The sequence below is a fragment of the Vicugna pacos genome, chromosome 19 (assembly GCF_048564905.1).
Source record: "Vicugna pacos chromosome 19, VicPac4, whole genome shotgun sequence".
Taxonomy (NCBI): domain Eukaryota; kingdom Metazoa; phylum Chordata; class Mammalia; order Artiodactyla; family Camelidae; genus Vicugna; species Vicugna pacos.
Window position 1 is genome coordinate 37,406,550 of NC_133005.1, and position 24,265 is coordinate 37,430,814.

The 24,265-nt window shown below is 51.3% G+C and overlaps 1 protein-coding gene and 1 long non-coding RNA gene across 6 annotated transcripts in view; one reads left to right on the top strand and one right to left on the bottom strand.

Moving 5' to 3' along the window:
• RIPOR3 (RIPOR family member 3) overlaps positions 1-24,265 on the bottom strand; it is a 67,523-nt gene that overhangs the window by 28,460 nt on the left and 14,798 nt on the right. For 4 of the 5 annotated variants that reach the window (XM_072944381.1, XM_072944378.1, XM_072944379.1 and 1 more), the window contains one exon: positions 1,547-1,665. The exons of the other annotated variant lie outside the window; for it this stretch is intronic. In XM_072944381.1, the coding sequence (XP_072800482.1) occupies positions 1,547-1,656 (110 nt within the window). In that variant the 5' untranslated portion in view covers positions 1,657-1,665. The remainder of the gene's footprint in view (positions 1-1,546; positions 1,666-24,265) is intronic. 5 annotated transcript variants of the gene reach the window in all.
• Positions 164-14,661, top strand: LOC140687459 (uncharacterized). The gene is made up of 3 exons (XR_012061809.1): positions 164-351; positions 5,108-5,162; positions 13,562-14,661. It is a non-coding gene; the product is annotated as an uncharacterized lncRNA (long non-coding RNA).

A 24,265-nucleotide genomic window follows, 5' to 3' on the forward strand; every position in this document is an offset into this window, starting at 1 on the left:
CAACCCCCCTCTTCTCTCCCACCTGTGCTTAACCACGCCCCTGCCTCACTGAGGGCTTCTCCACGCCCGCTGCTGCCCTCCTGCATGCGCCAGGTTTTTAAAAATTTCTTCACAGGACCTGCCACCAGCTGGATCCACCTTGATTATCATTGCTTTGTTTTGCGCCCTGACAGAGGGCAGGGCCTGGTCTGTCTCCAGATTCCGGGGCAGGGTCTGACCAGAGTCAGAACTCCATAAATAGTTGTAGAATGACTTTGGGATTCCTAAGCGTGCTTCCAGGATTTCAACCCTGAGTTGCCACTCCTCCCAGTCACACCTCGGAACCTCGGAACTGAGCCACCCAGAGACAAGGTAAGTGAGCAGGGAGGCCCTGACCGTGGGGCCAGGCATCACGGGTGAAGGCGGGAGGAGGGGATGTGTCTAATGTGCAGCTGGTGAGCCCTGGGGAAAGAGCGAGAGGAGGGCCTGTCTGGGACTTCTGTGGTCCTCCCCAGGACCTGTCATTGAAGCCAAGGCCTGAAGAAAACTGAGCAGGAGCGAGCCAGGTGAAGAGAAGTCAGGGGAGTTCCCGGTGGGGGACACAGCCTGTGCACAGGCCTGGAGGGCAGCGAGGTCAATGTGGCTGAAGCACAGGGCTCAGAAGAAGGCTGGCCGGCCAGACCCCAGCCTCGAGGGGCCTGGATGGTATCTTAGGTGGGATGGGAACCTCTGGAGTTTTCGAGCAAGGAAGTGCCAGGATGAGAGTTGGTTGTTGACTGGCTCACTGATCAATCAGGTTCTGTGCCCTGCTCTGGCTGGGGGTCCTGCCTGTCCACCACATCTGCTCAGACCGGCAGATGTTTGGGCCTCACAGGATGCCTGGAGCCCAAGACCTAGCTGGCCTGGGCAGAGACGGCCCTTCCTCCTGGGGATCACCTGCAGCTAGAGGAGACACCCGGCAGAGCAGCCATGAGCTTGTGCCCGGATGCTCAGTGTCGACCGGGCTGCTCCTTGTCCTTTGAAACTCCCCACAGGCACCTACTGTGTGCCAGCTGCTTGTCAGGTGTCATCTCATTGTGCCTTCATGACAAGCCTGTGAGGGTGGGACATTTGTGATTCCCATTTTGCAGATGAGGAAACCAGACGCAGGTGAAGTCATTGGCCCCAGGTCACAGGTGGCCCTATTTCTCATTCTGTTAAACAGGAAGAACATTCCATACTAGCCCTGCCCCTAGGAGACTAAGTTCTAACTCTGAACCAGTCTTGCTGTGTGACCTTGGGTAAGCGGTGCCACCTCTCTGAGCCTCAGTTTTCTGATCTGCCAGGTGGGCCTGATAAACTCAGACAGATCAAATTCTGGGATCAACTGCCAGGAACATGATGATACCTGTCCAGATCAGAAGCAAATTACAGGATTCTCCCAACACCAAGACTCACACACACACTGTCCTGGGCTGCAGGCTTGGCATGAGAGCGAGCCTCAGGGTCATTGGCAGCGGAGGAGGCTGTCCCTGCCCACCCCTACCACCCACCCTTGGCCCTCAAACAAGGCCCAGGCAGAACTTACGTGATCCTCCGGCTCTGGGCACTGCTGAAGCCTGCAAAGGAGGCGCTCCGGCCCATGACCCCCACGGCCCCTGTGTCCCCGGAGGACAGGAACCGCACCCTCACTGACATGGCCGTCACCTGCAGGGGGAGGACAGGACAGTCAGCCTCACACTGCCACCTGGTGAGTGCTGACCGCAGGCCAGCCACCCTCCACCGTGGCCCCCAAAGACCTTACAACAGCCCCCAGAGATGGGTGGCCGGTACTGTCCCCAGATCACAGATGAGAAAACTGGGGCTTGATTAGGTTAGGGAGCCTGCTTGGGGCAAGCGGCAGGAGCAAGATTCAAACCCAAGTCTCTGTATCCTGTCTGCACTTGGGTCCTTAATGCCTGAGCAAAGCTGAGTCCTCGCACAGGGGGAGCCAGCAACTGCTGAATCAGCTCTTCTCCCCTCCCCTCAGCCACTCCTCTCTGCCAGTGACCCTGACCCCCCTCCACAAACTGAGCACTCACTGTGTGCCAGACACGGTGCTGGAGACACATTGAGTGAGACAGGCAAAGTCCTTGCCACCACCCCTCAGGGCTCCGGGTCCAGCAGGGAGGCTGATGAACCCCAGTTACCATGTGGAGCCCATAGTGAAATGACTGGGGATCTGTCCCAGCCATGGAGAAGGCAACCAAGAGCTGAGAAGGAAAGGCTAAGGAGGGAAGAAGGGGAAGGGGAGGGAGGGAAGGGTATCTGAAGTAGAGGGAACAGCATGAGCAAAGGCCTGGAAGTGCAGAGGACAGGGTAGAGTCCAGAAACAGAAAGAAATTCAGTGGGTTGGGGTGTGGCTCCAGGTGAGGTTGGAGAGGCCAGCAGAGTGCAGGTCAGGGGGCCTTGGTGGCCCCAGGGAGGACTTTGGCCTTGCAATTGGGTGAGGGTAACTGGGAGCCATAGGAGGCTTTGAGCAGGGGGTGATGAAGCCCAATTCACATGAGGCATCAAAGACTTCCAGAAGCTGTAATCCATTGCCCCGTCTCTGAGTCAGGCTGCAGTGAGGCCAGCCTAGAACCTGGCTGGCTTTTCTTTTTTCCAATCTACCTCAAGATTGGAAAAATGCACCATAGCCCTTGGGAGTATTGCCCAGTGTCTTCCAGTACCATTGGAAAGTTCTCCTCCATATCTAACCTAAATCTCTGCTGCTACAGTTTCATACCTTGCGCCTCAGCCAGGGTAGGGCCAGTGCAAAGATGCCAGGGACCTCACTGCCCTGGGAAAGCTCCTCTCCACCAACTCCCTTGTATCCCCACTCGGTAAGGCCCCTGCCTTCCCACGTCCCTCCACCCAGCGGCTGAGTCCAGACTCCACACCTTTGCCCACATTGGGGCCTCTGCATGGAATAATGTTCTCTTTGGGGTCACCTCTGCCCAGCGTCTAGTCCTGCATTTTGTTTGTAGTCGGTCCCTCCATGGTCTCCAGAACCCTCACTCTGAACCCCCAGCAGATCTGTGCAGCCCCCACAAGCCTTCTCCTCCAACATCCCCCACAACCAACAGCCCCACGTGTGCTGTGCATAGGTGAGCACCGGAAACAAAAAAGCCAGACCTGGGCTCAGTCCCTATCTGTAGCTGTGCCACTCATCGGCTCTGGGCCTTGGTGATCCCACCTGTAAGGTGGAAATCCAGAAAAGGACCAAAGAAACATGTGCTGACAGCACACAAAGTGAAACAGACACTGGGAAGAGCAGGTTGTCTCTGTGCCATCGGGTGACTGAGACCCCAGGTGCCGGGGCAGATGAGCCGATGAGTGACATCTAGCCCTGGCGGGGGAAGCTGGCGAGCGTTGCTGAGCACCCACAGTGTGGCAAGCCCCAGTGCCAGGGACTGTCCTGAGCTGCAGACCCGTGAACAGCGGCACAGGGTCCTGATGGGGAAGGTGAGGGAGCCTGGCAGTGGAGGTATCATTTACTGAGTGCTCGTAATTAAGCCAGCCATGCACTAAATGCCTGTGTGAATTCTCTTATTAGATACACACAACCCTCGACACATAGGATCTATTGCAAACCTACTCCGATAGATGAGGAGACTGAGGCTCAGAGAGGTAACAAGCCAAGCCAAGGGACCCAGCTAGGAAGCAGTAGAGCCGGGCTTAGAACCTGAGTGTGACCCATGCTGACACCAGCACTTCTCATTGTAGGTGGTCAGGAGGCATCCTGCACCCCAGGGGTCTGCCCCCACCCCACAGGGAGGACCCCCACGGCCCCTACCTGTGCTGTTCTGCTGCTAGTTTGGACCAGCTCACAAGAGTCGACTGTTAAAATTTTCAGCAATGTTGGTAGCTTGAAATCAGCCACAATAGGATTATGTACAGCGTGGAAATTGGCAAGTGCTACAAATTAGGCTTGGGTTTTGTTTCATTTTTTTTCTACTGGTTGTTAAACATTTATCAGCACACTGCTGCCCCCACCCCTATCAGCACAAGCTCCGAATGGCACTAGAACCTTCTCAAACTGCTTAACAGCAAGCTGGGCAAGGAAACGAGGAGGGAGCAGGCAGGGAGATCCCCAAGGTCAGTGGTTGGGACCAGGGCTCTGGCGCCAGCCCCAGGGAGTTGGGACCGGAACTCCCTCCCTCCACATCTCCACCACCCTCCCACCCACGCCTTCTGGGTCATTCCTTCAGCCTCCCCCAGGTCCTTCAGGATAAGAGAGAAAGACAATTGCTAAATAGTTCTCTGTGTGCAGTTCGCCAGAACAAACCCCACCATCTTCCTGCCCAGCATTAGGAAAGGAGGATGGAGGAAGGGAGTGTTAGTGCAGACTTACGCAGTGGGCCAGCACCTGGCTGTGGATTTATTACTCACGACAGGTCCATGAGTTTCAGTGACCCCAACTTTTCATATGAGGAAAGAGGCTCTAAGAGGTGAAAAGTCTGGCTCAGGGACCTGCCACATAGTGACTGGCCTCTTAGCTACCCCTTCCTCTTCTAGGCCAAACGTCACCTCTGCCAGGAAGCCTTCCTGGATCTCCCCCCAGTCCGCAGCTCCCTGTAGTTACACTGGACTGAATGGTGATGACTTGTCTGTCTCCCCCACTAGACGGAGAGTTCCCTGCAGGCAGGACTAGGGGTGTTCTCTGGGGCTTGGAAGAGTCACAGCACATAGTTATGGGACCACAGGACAAGGACTGAAAAGCTGACTCTGCTTCCCCCACTTCGGCAGGCTGTGTGGCCCAAGGCTTAGGCAGAGGGAGAACAAAGATAAGGATAAGTCCACCATGTGCCGGACTCCAACGCAGGGGTTAACAAATGTTCTCTGTAAAGGACCGGAGAGTAATATTCTGGGCTTTGCAGGCCATATAGTCTCTGTCACAACTACATAACTCTGCCGTTTTAGAGCAGAAGCAGCCACAGACAAAGTGCAAATGAATGAGCCTGGCTAAGTTCCAATAAAACATTATTGACAAACGCAGTGGCCAGTGATGCATGACCCCTGGGTAGCCAGCACTCTGCCTGCCACCTGCTCTAAGGGCTTAAAATCTCATTTAATTCTCCCAATACTATATGAGGCAAATACTATTATCATCATTCCCATTTTGCAGATAAGGAAACCGAGGCTCAGAGAGGTGAGGAAATGGCTCATCCAAGGCCACACAGGTAGGCACTGCCGGAGCTCAGATTTGAACCTGGGCATGATGGGCTCCAAAGCGTGGCCACTTTGTGCCAGGCTGCACCTGCTTCCCCGGGGCTGTGCTGAAGACACATACCCTCTCTCCTCTCCCATGAGCCTGGTGGGGAGAGAAGAGGGGCCTCAGCATGGAAGCAGGTCCATGAAGAGGGCCTGCCAAGCTAGAAGTGTAGCCCTGAGGGTGGCTTAGGAAAATCAAGCTCCTTCCCCTGCAGGCTTCGGGGTGTGGGAGCCCAGGTCCCTGTGGACTCCTTTGGACCTGTGTCCATCCTAGACGAGCCCTGGTGAGGAGGATCCCTTGTAGTTGACCCTTGTGGCTGCAAAATTGTGCCCCCTCTGGTGGACCGGGCTGAGACCCCTGGAATGGGATGGCCGGGCTGAGACCCCTGGAATCCCAGGAGCCTTCAGTGGGCTCCTGACATATCCCAATGGATGTTTGTCACCTTTGACCAACGGTGATACTCCTAATGTTAAATCGACACAACAGGGAACTGACCACTCAGAACAGAAGCTGGAGACCCTGCTCCTCCCCCAGACCCTCCTCCCTCCCCTCCCCCCGCTGGCATTACCCTTTAGCTGCTGGATTGTGGGCAGATCTGGAAAGTGCCTAGGGAGGGACACTTGGTGGCTCAGGGCAGCCCCTGGCAGCCAGCACTCTGCGGGGCATGCAAGACTGCCCGGGGCCTCGCTGGGGCCCTGGGCAGAGGAGAGGGGCACAGAAGTCATGCAGGTCCCAAACCTTTGGTGGCAGACAGGACTGCCTCTTCCCCACGTGTCCCTCGCGGCCTCTGTCTGGCCTGGCACCCGGGCAGCACCTGATGCGTGGACCCAGCTGGTGAGCACGAGGAGGGCAGGCCGGCCGAAGGGGCTCCTCACCCAGCCAGCTGCTCCCCGGACACTGACGGAACCGTCCCGGGCCTCTTCCCCAAGGTGCAGATGGGGGGAACCGGAACCACTCCGCTAAATCTGTCCTGCTCACTGCTGCCCAGAGCTGCCCGCCGGCCAGAGGAACCTGCAATTTCACCTCATTTGGAGGTAACGCTTCTAAATTTAACAGCATGGGCTCTCAGGGCTGGACAGCTTTTGCCTGAGTCCCTCACTTAGGGCTCTTTTATATCCGCTCAAATGCCAGCCAGGGATTAGTTTGCTTATAGGAGTGTCCAAAATAGCCCTTTGGTTTAGCATGAAAGGAAATGGCAAAATAGCCCCGGATGAGGAATGTGGGTTTATGCACGAGAGGGATGGGCGTCCTGAGGAGGCTGCTCTGGGAACCAGACTGTCTGTATGAGGTGGAGTCCAACTCCCTCATTTTACCGGTGGCCAGATGAACTACCCGGATCACCCAGAGGTGAACGGAAGAGCCAGAAGAATCCAAACTCCTCCTCCCTGCCAAACCCCAGTCCCCTGCTCCTACCCTGGAGCCCACCTCCAGGCCTTTGCACTGGCTGTGTCCTTGACCACCACACCCTTACCCTGGGTCTTCCACACTGCCTCCTCCCAACCTTCAGGGCTGAGCGCCAAGGTCACCTCCTCAGGGAGGCCCTCCCTGATTGCCCTGGCTACAGCAGCCTCCCCCCTCACCCTGTTTCAAATCCTTGAGAAAGTGTATCACTATCCCAAATGGTCTTGGTGGTTGTGAGTCCCTCACAAGAGTATGAGCGCCATGGGGCAGGGACTTCTGTCTTGTTCACTGCTGTGCCCAGAGCCCCATCAAGTAGTAGGCCCTCAGCAAACATTGTTTGAATAGGTGATTGCTTAAATAAATGAATGATTGAAGGACATCTCTTCAGAATTATGGAGTTCCCTCACTCAGTTTGTTCACTCAACACACATGTATTGAGTGCCTACTGAATGCAGGCACTGGGCATACAGCTGTGAACTGGGCCAGTGGGAAACGGGCATTAGGACACGAGGTGATGAGGCTGTACTGTGATGGGGCCAAGCTGAGGCCCGGGGAGCAGGCAAGAACCCCACGCCCAGCCCAAGAGGAGTGACCCCTGGGGGAGTGACATTGTATGTTGAAATCTAAAGGAAGAGGAGGTATTGGCTGGGCAGAGAGAGAGGGTGGGATGGAAGTGTGCCAGGTGTTAGGAACAGCGTGTGCAAACGCTCAGAGGCAAGAGAGAGGATCAGTTAGAGGCCCATAGGCTTGTTAAGGACCAGCCACAGGAGTAGACGGGCAGGCCATCTCACTGGACTTCACAGCGCACTTGTGTCCATTTCACAGATAAGAACACTGGGGTGCAGCCACAAATGGCCCAGTGTAGAGGATAGGTTAGATAAACCATATGAAGGAAATTTGTGTGGCCATTCAGAATATGATTTTTGAGATATAATGATATGGGGAAATGTTTGAAATAAGGTGCTGGGTGAACCAGAGCAAGATGTAAACTCTATACAGCGTGTTCTGTTTTATTTTTGAAACAATACCTTACGAATGTGCTGCAATGGACATGTATTCCTTCATAATTTGAAACAAAATGTTAATTTGGAGAAAATCGAGAGATTGACTAAACTGTCCCCAGTTGTGCAGTAGTTAGGCTGCCAAGCTGACTGCGTGTCTTCCAACCTAGAGAAAATTGCTTTTCAGGATGAACTTGGAATCAAAGGAGGAACTTTCCTCTTAAAAAAAAAATTTTTTTTTCACAAATATCATCTACACTAGCAGCTAACTCCACTGGGGTTTTACGAGGTAAAGATGACTCATGAATTTCTGTGAAGTATCCAGAGGGTGTTTTAATTTAAATGGCCCATGATCACCATCAACACAATTCCATCACGGGGCTGCCGGGGATCACGTGGAAGGGACAGCAACTCTTGGGAGAAGGAGCCTCCTGAGGCTGCCACAGGGCTCGGAGCGTGTACGGGTCCAGGGGCCAGAGCCTGGGGCTGCCCAGAGGTAGTGTGTGATGAAACTGAGCCTGCGGAAAGCACCCAGAGAGGCAGCTGGATCCCCTCTCAAAGACACCCCCACCCTGGTCTGCTTGGGACCAGGAGTACAAATGGGGCAAGTGGCAGCATTGTCTTCAGTAATCTACTTTATAATGCTCGCGGATGGCCCACGTGTGTGTGCACCTAACCCACATCCTGGGAGTGAGGAGGTATCACGGAAGGGCCCTAATTAGGATCCTCACCCCAGAAATGGGAGGGTCTCTCCCTCAGCACCACTGACATGTGGAGCAGGATCAGTCTTTGCCGGGAAGGGGGGTTGCCCTGTGTACTTAGCAGCACCCCGTCGATGCCGGGAGCTCTCTGCCCTCCAGCTGTGACAACCAAGACTGCACATGTGTCCCCGGTGGGGAGAATCCGGACCGATGGGAACCAGGGGTTAAAGGCAGCTGGTCAGATCCGCACTAGGGGGCTCAGGAATTAGTGTGGTGGGTGTTGGGAACGACTTCTCGCGGGTCAGAGGTGGCGTATTGTAGAGGCTGTATCTGGTTGGCCGCAAATATTGTTCAGGCTTCTTCTCACATGAATAGGGTGTGGGAATTTGGGGGGCCCTGGCAGCCTGACATCTTCAGAAGGGGCCCTGGGCTCATAGCTCCCACTGGGCCTCTGCTACCCCCACCCTTCTCTCTCTCACACACACACACACACACACACACACACTGGTTTGGAGCAGCTCAGCACACACACACACACACACACATTGGTTTGGAGCAGCTCAACACAGGCAGTGTTTGGATTCAAACCCAGGCCGGCAGCACTCTGCCGGCCACGTGGGCCAACCACTCCGCCCTGGATGAACCACCCGGAATTCTCTGTAATCCCAGGGACACAGACCCTCTCCCTAGCACACAGCTGGACATCAGAGCCAAGAAGTCTCTCTACAAACCACGAGAGGACTGGGAAAGAATTCTTTTCCCGACCATTGTCTGTAGAAAAACAGGGCCAACTTCTCCACCAGGAACAGGGGCACAGTGCACAGGCCCCATGAAAATGTGAGGATTGCTTTTAAAATCAGAAGACTGAAAAATGAACTTTTAGGTCAAAGAGAATGTTTAATTATATCATAAAATTATATTGTTTGTATATATTAATAGAATGATTTTTATTATAGAATACATCTATCTTCATACCAACACAGTCATAACATACTATAGGATTTCATATTTTTTATGGAGGAATTGACCCTGGAAGGCCAAGGTGCTGGGAGGGGGGGCACGAAAGTCTTCACGTGGCCCTGCTCCTGGCCCTCCCCAGCCCTCCCTCCAATCTGCCTCCAGCCCTTCCCCACCCAAGTCATTATTATGCAAATCCAATTCAACCTTCCTAACTGTCTCCCCCCCTTCTCAGTTTTATCTCCCACCCTCCTCTCCCTCTCCCAATTCCACCGGGCCTGGCTCCCCACCTCACTTACCTTTCACCTTGTTTAACTTAATGGGGTGTGCGTGTGTGCATGTATGTGCGTGCATGTGTGTGTAACTGAAGCTTCAAATATTTATGTGACCGGATCTGTCAACATTCCTTTATTTTTTAGAGTTTGGAACATGCTTTCTCTACCTCTAAAATGGAACTTCGAATCTGTTGACCACTGAAGTCTAGTTCCCTGGGTGAGACTTTCGTCTTCCTGGCCAGGCTATACAGCACGCAGGGGCATCTGTCTCCTCCATAGACAGCCTTGGTCAAGAGATTTCACTTGGCACTTCTCAGAGACACCCTGAATCTGTCCCCTCCTTCTGCCCCCAACCTCACCCCAGGACCAAGCCCCCATCACTGGCCTCCCCGCCTCCACTTGCCCTCAGCCCCCACCTGAAAACCAGAGTGAGCTTTTCAAACTGTCCATCCGTTTTTTTTATACCCTACTCCAGGCTTGGGGCTTCTGGGAACTCAGGATTAAAATCTCACCCGTGCACCTCACCCCACTCACAAGGCTCTCTGAAGGAGGTGGTACCTAAGGATGGAACCCGGACAGGGATGCCAGGCGCTCCCTCCCCACTGGCCAGGAAGGCAAGAGCCCCACTATGTCTCTTTCCCGCCCCTCAAACTTTAATCACAATTGGCTTTTGTCATGTAAAAGCGTGGGGGACTTGCCAAATCTAGACAGAGTTCATCCTATTTCCACCTCATGAGGCAGTCCCCCACCTTATTTACAGCTGAAGTACCTACCCCTCCGCACCTCATGGGGAGTCATGCATGGCCCAGCGGTGCTGAGTCAACCTCCTGGAATGCTGGGGGCTCCCCTAGCCAGGAGGCCCCGGGGCTCTTGCACACACAAGCACGTGGGCCGTTGGAAGAGGACTGTTTGCTAATAGAAGCTGTTAACAGCACAAGAAATGGCCAAGGGTTCAGTGAGAGATGAGCCATCTGGTCATCCCGAGGTAAACAGTTTACAAGAGACAAGTCAAGCCAGCCTGCTGAGCTGGTTTTCCTTTAGACAGCGCGGAGGTGCGGTTTCCTTTCCCTCTTGGTGCTGGTTGGAAAGAGACTGTCCCAGGCACCCTGGCCTCAGCTTCAGTGCCTCCCTGGGGACCGGAAGGCAGGAAGTGTATTATTTTCACATCTTTTCTTGCCCAATCTCAGGACTGGGTGACTTTATGCAGCCGGTTAACCCACATTATAAAGAGAATAGATTTCCTCCCAAAGAAACAGACTTACTTTCTAGAACCCAAAGCCTTGAACTTCAAGAAGCTCCAGCCTAAAATTTATTTCCTGTTGGAAGAAGACCCCCTACTGGTCTCTCCAGGTATTGCAGTCCTGCTCTACCAACCACTACAAATGCCCACCCAAAAGTGAGAGAGGGTCTCCGTGCTACATGTTCAGAGTGAAACCAGTGGATTCCCAAGTATGCGGATATGCATGTGGCTTAACAGCATGAAGTAAACAGATTGTGCTGAAATCGTAACCCTGGAGTTTCCAAAAGTGTTGCAAAACATTCCAGGCAGACACTGAAGTTAGTGTACTACAAGCTGTTTATCAATTAATTCTTTCTTTGCCAAACATTCTTACTTGGGCCTACTGGGAGATGATTTCGGTGGGAATGCAGCTCCAATTTTGTAATGAAAATCACCAGGGAAAGAGGGCTCGCTTTACAGAGGCTCATATTACAGTAAATGCAGCTGGAACAGGTAGTTCCCATAAGGACAAGGCTTGTACTCAGTTTTTAGCTCGTGTAAGAAAGAACCCGTGACATCTGGAGACTAGGATTTGGGGATCTTGCAATACCCTGTGAGATACATGGCCACACATTCAAAAGGAGGGTGACGAGTGTAAGTCTTGAGGCCAAAAACCTCAAGTTCAAATCTGGCCTTTGCCTCCTTCTAACCATGTGACTTGAACAAGTCACAAACTCGGGACCTCAGTTTCCTTGTCTGTAAAATAGAAACCACTGAAATGACCTTCCAGTTATCCTAATTCACAGTTTCGAGGATGTGCTTTTGTTCTCCTCATTAAAAGGACATACTCTGTGCTGTAAGGTTAGAGACTGGAGGTAGCATATTAGTTTCTGTGGCTGCTGTAACTGCACCATAAACTGGGCGGCTTAAAACAACAGAAATGTATTGTCTAACAGTTCTGGAGGCTTGAAGTCCAAAGTCAAGGTGTCAGCGGGGCCATTTCCCTCTAAAGCCTCTAGGAAAGAGTCCTTCCTCGCCTCTTCCAGCTCCTGGTGGTGGCCATCAATCCTTGGTGTCCCTCGGCTTTAGCTGCACCACTCCGGTCTCTGCCTCTGGTGTCACATGGCCTTCTCCCGTGTGTCTGTCTTCACAAAGCGTCTCCCTCTGGCTGTAAGGACACTGTCCATTGGATCAAGGCCCACCCTAATGACCTCACGGGAACTTGATTACATCTGCACAGACCGTTTCCAAATAAGGTCACATTCAGAAGTACAAAGGAGTAGGTCGTCAATATATTTTTTGGGTGGGACACAGTCCAACCCGTAACAGGTCAAAAACGCTTTTGTTTAGCCCAGTAGTTTAATGAGGTTTTGGATGTGCTAAGATGGGCTCCAAGCATTGGTGGGGTGGGGGAAGAGATGCTGGACGGTTCCATGGAAGAAAGCACCGAAGGATGCCTGGTGATGATTGACAGCTGGAGATGGGGCAGGCTTTGGGGGTGGGGAGTGAAGGGCAAAACACGTGAAATTTTCCAGGCGATGGAATTTTAGGATGGGGATTCCAGACTTCACTTCCAAGTGTGCCAGCCCTGGGTTCCCCTTACCCCAGATTCTGTGGACCTTCTCTTCCTGACGGCCCCCTGTTTTCTTTTTCTTGCCCACTCTGCTGTCAGCCTGCTGGGATTGACCCAGAGCCCACCATCCCCTCAACCAGGGAGAGGCACGGGAGGCATGCCAGGCTAAGCAGACACGGACTGCCTGGGGAAGGAAACCAGAGCAGGAGGACAGGAGATGGAACATGCTGGATTTCATTCATCCTAGCTCTGGAGAGGCCCTGACTGCATGTCTGCTGTGAGCCCAGCTTGGGTTCCTGGGCCCATGGTTCAGGCCATTTCCAGTTTGCTTTCCTGGACCTATTCAGTGAAGTCCCCTCCCTGCGCCCCGCCCCAGCCCAGCCACCTTCCAGGAGACCCTCCTCAGCTTAAAATTAGCCCGATTCTTTTGCACTGGCTCACAACAGATATCTCCAAAGTCTACTTCCCCAGCAGCCTTGTATCAATGAAACTTTAGGAAAAAATGAAAGAATTGGCGCAGCATCCAGTATGGGAGAAAAGACAGCAATTTTCGAATTGACGAATCAGCACAAAAGTACCTAGAAGAAATGTTAAGACCCTGGAGACTCCCTGGGGATAGTGTGTGGGGGGTGGGGGGCAGGGATTTCTCACTGGGGTCTCAGGCCCTTCTTAAGTATTCCAGGGAGCGGTACCCTACCAGAAGCCTGAAAGATGAAGGCACCCAGGGGCTGCCGCTGGGGCATCCGTGTGAGTCCCGAATAGAGTACCTGGGGCATAGAGATGAGGAGAAGTGGTGACCTCTGGACAGCATGGCCCCCTGGCTTCCAGCCAGTGCACCGTGGCCTCGGCCGGATGCCCTCCCCCACTGTGGGGTTCCTCCTACACACATGCTGTTTTGATTCTGCACCCCCTCAGCCTTGACTCGTTCTCCTGCCTAATGAGGTGGGCTTCACAGCCCAGTGGCTGTTCCTGTAAAAGCTGGAGTTTCGATGACCCAGTGTGGTGAGTTTATAGGGAAGTGCTCCCTGAGGGCTGGGCTGGCTGGAAACAGATGCCTCGTCCTTTCCAAGGACAGTAATGAGGTCTGAGGGTTCCATGGCAGGCGAGGTGCTGTGGGCGCCAAGAGCCCTGGGCTGGCTGGGGGTCAGAAGATCTGGGCTCCCGCCCCAGACATGCTAACCAGGCGTTCGTCTCTCTCTCCCGGGTAAAATGGGGGCAATGCACGTACCTCTCCTCTCAGCATGGCTGCTGGGCTCCAACTGGATTACAGATGTGGAATCAGCCTGAAAATCACGATGCTCTAAGCAAGTAAGAGACGTACCAGTGTTGCCGCAGCTGTCATCATCACTACTGCTAGAACCTAAGACCTTCTGTGGCAGGCAGAGCATACGGTGACCCCCGGGGACCTTTGACCTTGAATGAAATCCTCTCCCCTTTGAGTGTGGATGGAACATGTTGAATGTTGTGTGACTCCTGTGATTCAGTCACCTTCTGTGGCAAAAGGGAGCTACTCCCGGGCAGGCCTGACCCACTCGGGTGAGCCCTCAAACAGGACTGGCTCTTCCGAGCAAAAGAGGTTTCAGGGTTTGGTGTGAGGGAGTCTCCCCTGCTGGCTTTGAAGATGGGGGGCCACGTGGGAAGGAAAATGGGAGGCCTCTGAAACTAAAAGTGGCCCCAGCTGACAGCTAGTAAGACCGTGGGGGCTTCAGTCCTAGAACCACGTGGAGCTGAATGGCACTAAGAAGGCTGCTCTTGGAAGTGGATTTGTCCCCAGACTCTCCAAACAGGAACTCAGTCTGACCAACGTCTTGACCTCTGCCCTCCAGAACTGGGAGCTCACACGTGTGATTGTGTTGAGGTGCTGGGTTTCTGGCAGTTTGTTGCATAGCAGTAGAAAACCCACTCGCCCCCTGGGAAGGCAGCCTGGAAGTAGAAAGCTCCTGCACCTTCTCTGCTCCCAGGGTAGCCTGGTGGGTAGAGATGAGGTTCAACGCCTGACTGTCCTGCTCGCCGGCTGTGCGTGTGCATGTGCGTGTGCGTGTGTGTGTGTGTGTGTTGCAGGGGGGCAGTGAGCCAGCACGACCTCTCTCACCACCCGGAACCTCAGTTTGCTCATCTGTGGAATGGGGATGGAAATTAAATGTGCGTAAAGCATCAGAGCAGAGAACATTGTAAGGACACACAGTAAATGCTCAAGAAACAGGAACATTGTCCATATTAATGACTAGAAGTCAGGTGACAGCTAACAACAGGGTCCTGTGTCAGTCACAGCCCTGCCCCCCACACAGAGGGCACAGGAATGAGTCCTAGCCAGTGTCCTGGAAGTCAGGACCCTGAAAGACACAGCTTTGGAGACGGTGGTGCCACGTGCCTGACATTGTTAGCTGGCAAAGAGCTCTCAGCCCTTTCCGGCCTGGGGGGTTTCCTCCTCAAGGACCCCTTTGCTCCGGCCTCCCTGAGGAGGGATTCTGCTGCTTCCGCCCGCCTCCATCTCACTGAAGCCTGAGGCCAAGGCCTGTCCCTGTGAGGAAGAGGCTGACCCTGGACCCAGGAGGGGAGGTGGGTGCAGTCTCCCTGTTCTGTATCTGGCCCATGTGCTTGCTGGCGCCATCACACCCCAAAGTCTCCAGGCGCCAAATCCCGTGGCCCCTTCCACAGCCGCTGAGCCCTGCCCACCGCCCCTCCAGGCCCCGCCTCAATAAATCCTCCCGCTCCTGTTCCTGCCACGTGACCGGCAGCTTAGGCTGCAAAGACCAGAAGTTTCCAACTACACAAAACTTGGCTGCTGGGGACGCCAGTCAAATCCAAAACGAGATACCACTTCACACCCACTAGGATGGCTGTCAACAAAGAGACGGACAGATACAATTGTTGGCAGGGACGTGGAGAAGTCGGAACCCTCGGACTCTGCTGGGGGGCCTGCGAGAAAGGGCAGCCGCTTAGGAAGACAGCTTGGCGCTTCCCCCGAAAGTTCAGCCCAGAGTTGCCATGGACCCAGCAATTCCACTCCCAGGACTCTCCCCAGAGGAATGATAACATACATCCACATGAAGCCTGCCCACAAATATTCATAACAGCATTATTCGTAACGGCCAAGAAGTAAAAACTACCCAAATGTTCATCAGCTGATGGATAAATAAAATGTGGTACATTCATACAATGCGATCTTATTCAGCCATATAAAGGAGTGAAGGACTGATATATTTACAATATAGAGGAATCTAGAAAACAATATGTTGAGTGAAAGAAGCCAGACACAAAAGGCCACATATTATATGATTCCATGTATATGAAATGTCCAGAACAGTCCAATCCATAGACAAACTAGATTAGCGGCTGCCGGGGCAGGGAGCAGAGGAGAGTGGAAGTGACTGCTTAACACGTACGGGGTCTCTTTCTAGGGCAATGAAAACATTCTGGAATTAGATGGTGGCGATGGTTGCACAACTTTGTGAAAAGGCTAAAAGCCACTTTAACAGGGTGAGTTTTATGATATGTGAATTATATCTGAATTTTTTTAAATAGATTTTTTTCTCAAAGTGCTGACTGCTACTTACTAGCTGCCTGACCTTGCTCAGGTGACCTGGCCTGAGCCCATGATCCCCTGTCTGTAGAACAGGACGGTGACCACATTGCTCGCTTGTGAGGCTGCTGGATCACAGACGAAAATGCAGGAAAGCTGTGCTCATTGAATGGAATGCGTGTTAGGATGAGTCCCGGGAGGTCTCCTGAGGGTCTGCCCTCCCCAGCAACTCTGCTCGCTTACACACATGCTGCCTGGCTGACTTTCCTCATCTTTCTACCCCCTCTGCCTGGGCTTTGTGATTCCCTCTGTCTGGAATGCCCTGCTTGTCCTCCCTGGGCAGGTCCAGACTTGCCCTTGCCTTCAAGGGGCCCCCAGCAGCTCTCCCTCGGAGCAGCTTCCCCGACCCATCAGAACCTCGGGGAACACGGCCCCTTCCAGGAGGCCCTTAAAGGGAGTTGCTGGTGGCAGGCTGCCACACCAAGTACATTTACCTCCTGAGCCAGACTCTGGGCAACTTGAAGAGAAAGGTCATGTCTGATTTTATTATGTCTCAAATTTCATTCATTTATCACCTTTACAATTTTCCCCATATTTGAGTACCACCTGTATTATAAGTTACTTAATACCTTTTAAAATCAGCTCACTTTTCTAAAAGAAAATGTGTATTTTAGAAGGATGCTTCTCATAACTGTAAATGAAGAGGAATGTCATTTGCCATTAACGATCACATGAACAGTAACCACAAATTATTCACACTGAACACAAAGCCAAGTTCAAAGGCCGGTAGGCACACTTGCCTGCTAAGCCTCTGTGCTTTCAAGGGGGGAGATTAGTAGGTCTTAGCGAGGCATCAAAGACATATTAACAAACAGAGACTTTCTCATTGGCATAATCAGGACTGAAAGATAATTGAAAAGGAACTTCCACGTGATCTGTGAGTCACTGTTATTTAATATCTGTGCCTCCTAAACCATCTTCCCTCATCTCTTGCAAGTTGAGACTTAATTTAACACCTCCTTCCCTGGCCCTTCATCTAAGGGAGATCACCCTGTCCCCCATTTCCTAATCCCCCATCCCCACTTTACTTTCCTCCTTAGCATTTAATACCGTCTGATATCCTATCTGCTCCATTTTCTTTGTCTGTCACCCCAGCTAGAATACAGGCACTAAGAAGTGATTTTACCAGCACCCCCAGAAAGTGCCCGGCATCTAGGAGGCCTTCAGCGAATAGATGTTGAATGAATGGATGGACGGATGGATGGATGAATCTTGAATCTCCAGTGGCTTTGTACTGTCTTGCACTAGCTTTGTATCAAATCCTATCCATAGGAGATGGCCCAATAAATAATTGTTGAGTGAGCAAGTGAGTGAATGAATTAATTAATCAGTACATTTTTGCCTGGGTAATGACACTCTCATTTTTTTTTCTGTTTTTTTTAATTGCAGTATAGTCAGTTTACAATGTCTTGTCAATTTCTGATGTACCCCACAATGCTTTAGTCATACATATGCATACATATATTCTTTTTCATTATAGGTTACTACAAGACATTGAATATAGTTCCCTCTGCTATACAGAAAAAAACTCGTTTCTCTGTTTTATATACAGTAGTGTCTTCAAATCTTGAACTCCCAATTTATCCCTTCCCAGTCCCCTTTTCCCCTTGGTAACCATAGTTTGTTTTCTATGTCTATGAGTCTGTTTCTGTTTTGTAAATAAGTTCTTTTTTTTTAGATTCCATGTATGAGTGATATCATATGGTATTTTTCTTTCTCTTTCTGGCTTGTTTCACTTAAAATGACGATCTCTGGGTCCATCCATGTTGCTGCAAATGACATTATTTTATTCTTTTTTATGGCTGAGTAGCATTCTATTTTATAAATAAACAGTAACTTCTTCATCCAGTCACCTGTTGATGGACATTTAGGTTGTTTCTATGTCTTGGCTATTGTATATAGTGCTGCTATGAACCCAGGGGGGCATGTGTCTTTTCGAACTAGAGTTCCCTCCTGATATATGCCCAGGAGTGGGATTGCTGGATCATATGGTAAGTCTATTTTTAGTTTTTTGAGGGATCTCCATACCATTTTCCATAATGGCTGCACCAAACTACATTCCCACCAGCAGTGTTCCCTTTTCTCCACACCCTCTCCAGCATTTATCTTTTGTAGACTCTTGAATGATGGCCATTCTGACCGGTGTGAGGCGATACCTCATCGCAGTTTTGATTTGCATTTCTGATAATTAGCGATATTGAACGCTCTCCATTTTTTGAGATAACCCAGACTTCTTCGTGTGGACATGTTTTCAGTCCTTGATTCTAAATTCTTCCCGCAGACTGTCTCTAGGACCAAAGGAATATAGTCTTTGCCAAGAAAAGAGCTTGAATTCTCAGGCCTCCAGTTTAAATTAAATAGTGATGGTTTACCAGGAAAAGAAAATTGAGGACCCCAAGAAGTTGTGGGGAGCTCGAGCAGTGTGGAGAACGTTCCCCAGGGCCAGACTCCTCCTGGCCCTCCTGCCCAGCGCCCCGGCACAGTGCCGAGCCAGAGGAGCCAGCCAGACACACAGGCACTGCAGTTACTAAGGGATCCTAAGTACATCAAGATGGATGCACTGACGCCAGCTGCCCTGAGAGGATCTGGAATGAATTGGGGGGTTGTTAAGATCGCCGACTTAAGCCTCTTCTCACAGGAAAAATATTTATTTCACTGAGCTCTGCTTTTTGGAGAGCTTGCCTGTAACAGTCTGCATCGATCTAGCAGAGTCTTGGCTGCTGCTGGGTTTTGTCTCCTCTTTTGTCGTGTGTGTGTGTGTGTGTGTGTTTGTCCACGATTATTAAGCAATCAGCCAGAAAACAGTCAGGACGCTCTGCTCTACTTTAACCAGAAAAAAAAAAAAGAAAAGGACACAAACTGAGTTCGTGGCATGCAATAGAAGACCTGGTGGTTTTACCTTCAAAGCTGCCTATGTGCAAGAGGGAATTGCTTCTTTCCTTCCGCTCATACCTAATATGCTCTTCCTCCCCACCCATTGTTTGTGGGCGGAAAGTACAACAAGCATTGGTAGAAAGTGTCAGTAACTCACTCCTACTCTTACAAGGAGCCACGACTTTCCCTCAGTGCACCGTGTTCTTCCCATTCCTCTCTACTCTTTGGAACCGAGGGGTCTGGGTTGGAATCCCAGCTCTGCCACTTGCTGGCTATTGTGACCCTGAGGGTCACCTCACCACTTGTAACCTCTGTTTCCTCATCTGTAAAATGGAGTAATAATAGTGCCCATCTTTTGGGGTTGTTGCAAGGAGTAAACAAGAAGGTTCCTTAGGAACTTAGCAGTGTTTCTGGCACAAAGTACATGCTCAATAAATAGTAGTTATTTTTATAGGATCAATATATACAGTGTTTATACCTTCTTTTCCATGAAAGAGTAGAGCACGTTTGGTTTTCTCAGTTCACTGTTCTCATAAGCATTTTTTATGACTATAAAATGGTCCGTTGCAGGGCTGTACTAGCATTATTCTGTTCACTGTTCCCTATGGATAGAAACAGAGATTGCGTCCACAATGTTACAAAAATTGCTTTGACAAACTTCTCCAGGGTTAAACCTTGATCCGCATTTGAGGTTCTTTAGGATGAATTCTCAGAAGTGGAATTATTGGATCAAACGGTTTGAACACTTCCAAGAACCTTAATATGTCATGTTTAGCACTGCAAGTTGTTTCCAGGATTACCCATAGTCATCTCACTGTGTCCCAGCTGCATTGAGGATTATTACCTTTTAGTTGTTGTTAATTTGACAGGCCAAATATGTCATCTCATTCTTTAATTTGCATTTTTAGTATTTCACCCACTATGTTTCTATTACTGATTTTATGCACGGGCTAAGTAAGGGCCCTCCATAAAATATCTTATTCACATTCTGGGTAAGAAGTGAGAGCAGGCACTTGGACAGATATCTGTACACCTGTGTTCATAGCAGCATGGTTCACAGCAGCCAAAAGGTGGACGAAACCCAAGCGTCCATTGACAGATGAATGGGTAAACAAAATGTAGTCTATCCATACAATAGAATATTCTTCATCTTTAAAAAGGAAAGCAACTCTGACGTACGCTCCAAGATGGAGGAACCCTGAAGACATTATGCTGAGTGAAAGAAACCAGTCACAAATGGACAACATTCCTGGAGTCACACAGCTTGTGAAGTAGTAGAGACAGGCTTAGACTCCAGGTTGTGCCCTGAAAGACTACGTTTTCCTGCAAGAATTCTGTGGACTCAGAGTCAGAGGGAAAAATCAACCAAACCCAAGATAGAAGGTGGAGTTAGCAAGCACCCAGTGCCAGACGGAGCTGCTGCCGCTCAAGGCTCAGAGTTCAGTTCTATATTTATTCTCTGACCTTCTTGTGGGTTCTAAATTTGGCCAAACAAGTTCTTCCAGCCTAATCAATGACATAAGTGCATTGTTTTGAAGATCAAACCTTTTTCCTGGTATGAAAGTAATAATGCACAGTTTGTTTGGAGAAGCAGCCCAGCTGCCTGCCAACAGCCACCTGAGACTAATCCTGGGCTTACTGACGGTGGACCTGTGATTACAAACCGATTTCCCAGGAACAGTGATTAAAACTATTTCCTGAACTAACTGATTTCTCCTCCCTAATGGGCTAAAATCAATGAGGGAGATGAAACAGTTCTGAAGATGCATGGTCATGCCATGAGACATAGCTAGGGGGAAAAAAACCACTTCTAACCAGAACCAATCTTACAATTTTCCTAAAATTACTAATTAGAACAAAATAAGAGTCTTCAGATAGTCTCTCTCAGGCAGGAGGAATCACAGAGTCTTTGGGGACTCATAGACCCCAGCCCATGAGTCCCCACTTCACCGGGAAGGTATTACAGTGGCTGACTGGTCCATGACCCCTTCTCAGACATCCTACTTCCCCTGGGTTGGCACAAGCCTGTGACCCACGTGGTCTGGCCATTGATGATCGAACAAGCATTGGACACGGGACCCAGAAGAGAAGATCCACTCACTGGCCAGAAACATACAATTTCTGGTGCTTGGCCTGAAAGCATGAGCCTGGACCTCCGACTCCCTCCCTCAAAAATACAAATGAAGAGACAGGGAGGGACATTTTTGTTTGGTGCAGATACTTGGGTTGAAGGATCATGGATATTTGGAGTTGGAATGGCCGTTCTGGGGGCACTTGCACACAGGTGTATATGGAAAAGGGACAGGTGCTGTGGCAGTCTGGAGTGTTGAGCGTCTGGATCACACTTCAGCTGAAACACACCCTACCACTGGAAATTTTCCACTATATAAGCCAACAAATCTTTCTTCAGATTAGTTTTATTAGGCTTTCTGGGTTTTGGTGTTTGCTTGCTTGTTTCGTATAGCCAAAAGGAACATCTCTATAACCTCCCAAGGCATCCCCTTTTTACCTGGAATTGTTACCTGATTTATGATCCATAGAACCCAAATACACCACATTAAAGCAGGTAGAAGCCCTTTGTGAGAGCTAGGGTTCAAAGCTATGTCCCAAATGGCAAGTTCCCCTTTTCTGGTCTGAAGCACTTGGAGGAGGGGGAAGGAGGTTAGGACTTTGCTGCAGGAACACGCTGTCCTCACAACGACCCCTTCTCGGCCTCGGAACTGCTGTTATCAGAATCTCCCTGGAGGTCCTGGACAAAGGGTGAAGCCAGGAACTCCTGAGGCGGAAGGGCAGGTCAGGGGCCTGAGAGAGAAGGGGCAGAAATATGTCTTCCATTTCCCTTGGGCCCCCGCAGCACAGCTGTTGTCCACAGCGAGTTCAGCTGACAATGGGGATGAACAGCATTCACTCAGCAGGCAGTGACCCAGCGCTCAGGGCACTCCTGGGGGTAAACCGAGTCTCATCCAGGCAAAGTGGCTGTGCGGTGAGTGCTGGTTCTGGGGTGAGAACCTGCATCTGTTGGGCTCCAGGTGTGGCACCTTTCCCAGTTCACTGCAGTGAAGCTCTGCCGACGGCAGGCCTTTTGCTGTGGCCACATCTGCCCTCGCATTTCCCTTCCAGCTGGTTCCGCAATCAGCAGCCCCCCTAGAGGCTCCAAGGAGCTGACTGCTGATGAGGAAAAGGATTAGCCGCAAACTTGCTTCTTCCCCCAGCCTCTGCCAGACCCACCGGAGACGTAGGTGTGTCCAGCCTACCTGGGAGCATCTGCTTCTGTCATCAGTCAGGGCTGCCTTGATTAGGGCCAGACCCCCTGAGGATGGGGAAAGCCAAAACGAATTAAAAGTAAATTTCCAAAGGAAATAAAGAAGCAATAATAATTGGCCACATCTGTGAAATTGGGTGCTTGTTAAGAGCCAGGGCCCGGGCCTGGGTTTGAGCCCAGGGGGCGAACGTCATAGATGCTGCTGTAATCACTGCAGGCCCACCCCCGGGGGGTGTTGTAGGCGGGGAGCCTCAACACCGCTAGATGTTTCTCCATCCGGGGTTCCCCTGGGACCCTCCTCTCGGAAGCTCCATCACTGCCCTTCCACCATTTGGTACCTCCCGTTTCTCATGGGCCCCCAGGGGAGTCAGCTGAACCAGGACCCGGAGACGGATTCAAGTCCTAGCCCCACTGCTCACGGCCGTGCAACTTGGGGGAAGTCAGTTCTCCTTCCTGAGCCTCAATGTTCTCACCTGTACAATGGGGGGCTTGTTCCAGGCCAGAAGTTTTCAAACAGACTGCACCTCTCTGTGGGCCATGAGCTTAAATGAGGGAGTCACGATGGGCATTTATGCACGTTATTCAGCCTCCCTGGTGACATTTTCCCAATGCACACTTTCTGGAAACAACGCTGCTGGCACCTGGCATGCTGCTGCTGGGCCAGCAGGCTTAATGGCTCTCAAATGGCTCGTGTATTCTGTTCTGTTTCTCTTCACACCGAGTGTGGCTCAGTCAGAACTAGGGCCAGGCAGGCCTGACTCAGAGCCCGGCTCTGCTCTCACTCGAGGGTGGCCGTGGGCAGCACATCTCCCTCTCTCCAAGCCTGCAGTTAGCGTCTGTTCGTAGGGAAAACCCACCTCCTTCTCGGGGTTGTCTTGTGGATCTGAATTAAGATAATGTATGCAAAGCTCTTGGCTTTGTGAGAGGCACATGGCGGGCGCCATGTCAGCCCGCTAAAATTATTAAGTTCATATCCCATATATCACAAGAGGCTCCTTGAGGTCAGCACGTCAGCGGACTCAGCGCTCTCCGACAGCCAAATAATCAGCTGGCTGTTTGGCATGTATTTGCTTCCTCTGATCGGGTAAGGCTGAGCCGGGAGAACGATAACTATGTCAGGGCTTCCTCTCCACTTTGCGGCTTCCTGATACTGGTTGCCAGCCATTCCTCCCTCGCTCTAAGACAGCCTTGACCCCCATCCCCAGGAGGGGTAACTTCAGCATCCTCCCCACTGAAAATGCGTGTCTAGTAGAGCGCGTTACCGGGTGTTATTCTGTTTAAGGTAGGGCGCCATAAAGCTGGCTGAGATCTCTGCGGGGGGACAGATGGTTTGACTGGTGGGTTCCCCACGATTCGTCCCGCACCCCCGCCTGCCGCGCTGCACTCAGCTCCAGGCCGTGTTCTCAGCAAGAGCCAGGCCTGCAGCCGAGCTTGCTGGCTTTCCTCTGACCTGGGATCACTTCTCTCCCTCGTGTAGCAGCTGTCTGGAGTGGAAATCTGCACTGAGGGACGGACCTCCTCTCAATCAATGCTCAAATCAGGCCGAATCCCACAGGAAAGGAGGCTGGCCGGGAGTCAGGAGGGTTCGCTCCCTGAGTTCGTGCATGACACGGGGCAGAGCACTCCAAATCTCAGTGCTTTGGTTTCCTTGTCTCCATCGGCCTAGAACAGAAATTGCAAATCGTTTGGGCTCCTGTTCTGACACCAACTGGGGGATACGGGTTGCTTCCAATGCAGTATTGAGATGGATCCTGAGGCTCCCTAGGAAAGGGGGCTGTGATCCATTATCAGTGTCTGCCATGAATTGAAGGACGGGGAAGAATGGTATTTTGGCAACACACATTTGCCAGCCCAACCCAAATGCCCTATAAGTTTCCTTGATGCTGGGAATGGCTCAGAGTCTTAAGAGCTCATTGGATCACACAGAACCTAAGAAGATCTCTCTGTTAAATCTGACTTTTCTTCTAATAGCAGCAAGGGTTTCTTATGAACAATCCCTTACCACTTTTCAGTGCACAGCATCGAGGCCCATTCAGACCACCACATCCTTACAGCCACCATGGCTGGTTTAGTCAAGGAAATCTCCAGGCCAGGTCACTGAATATCAGATTCCCCACTGCTATCCATCCCACTGGATCCAGCCATACCCGAAGCTATGCTTAATCCTAAACTTTTCAATTATGTGAGCCAATACATTCTCTTTTTTGCTTGAGTCGGTATGAATC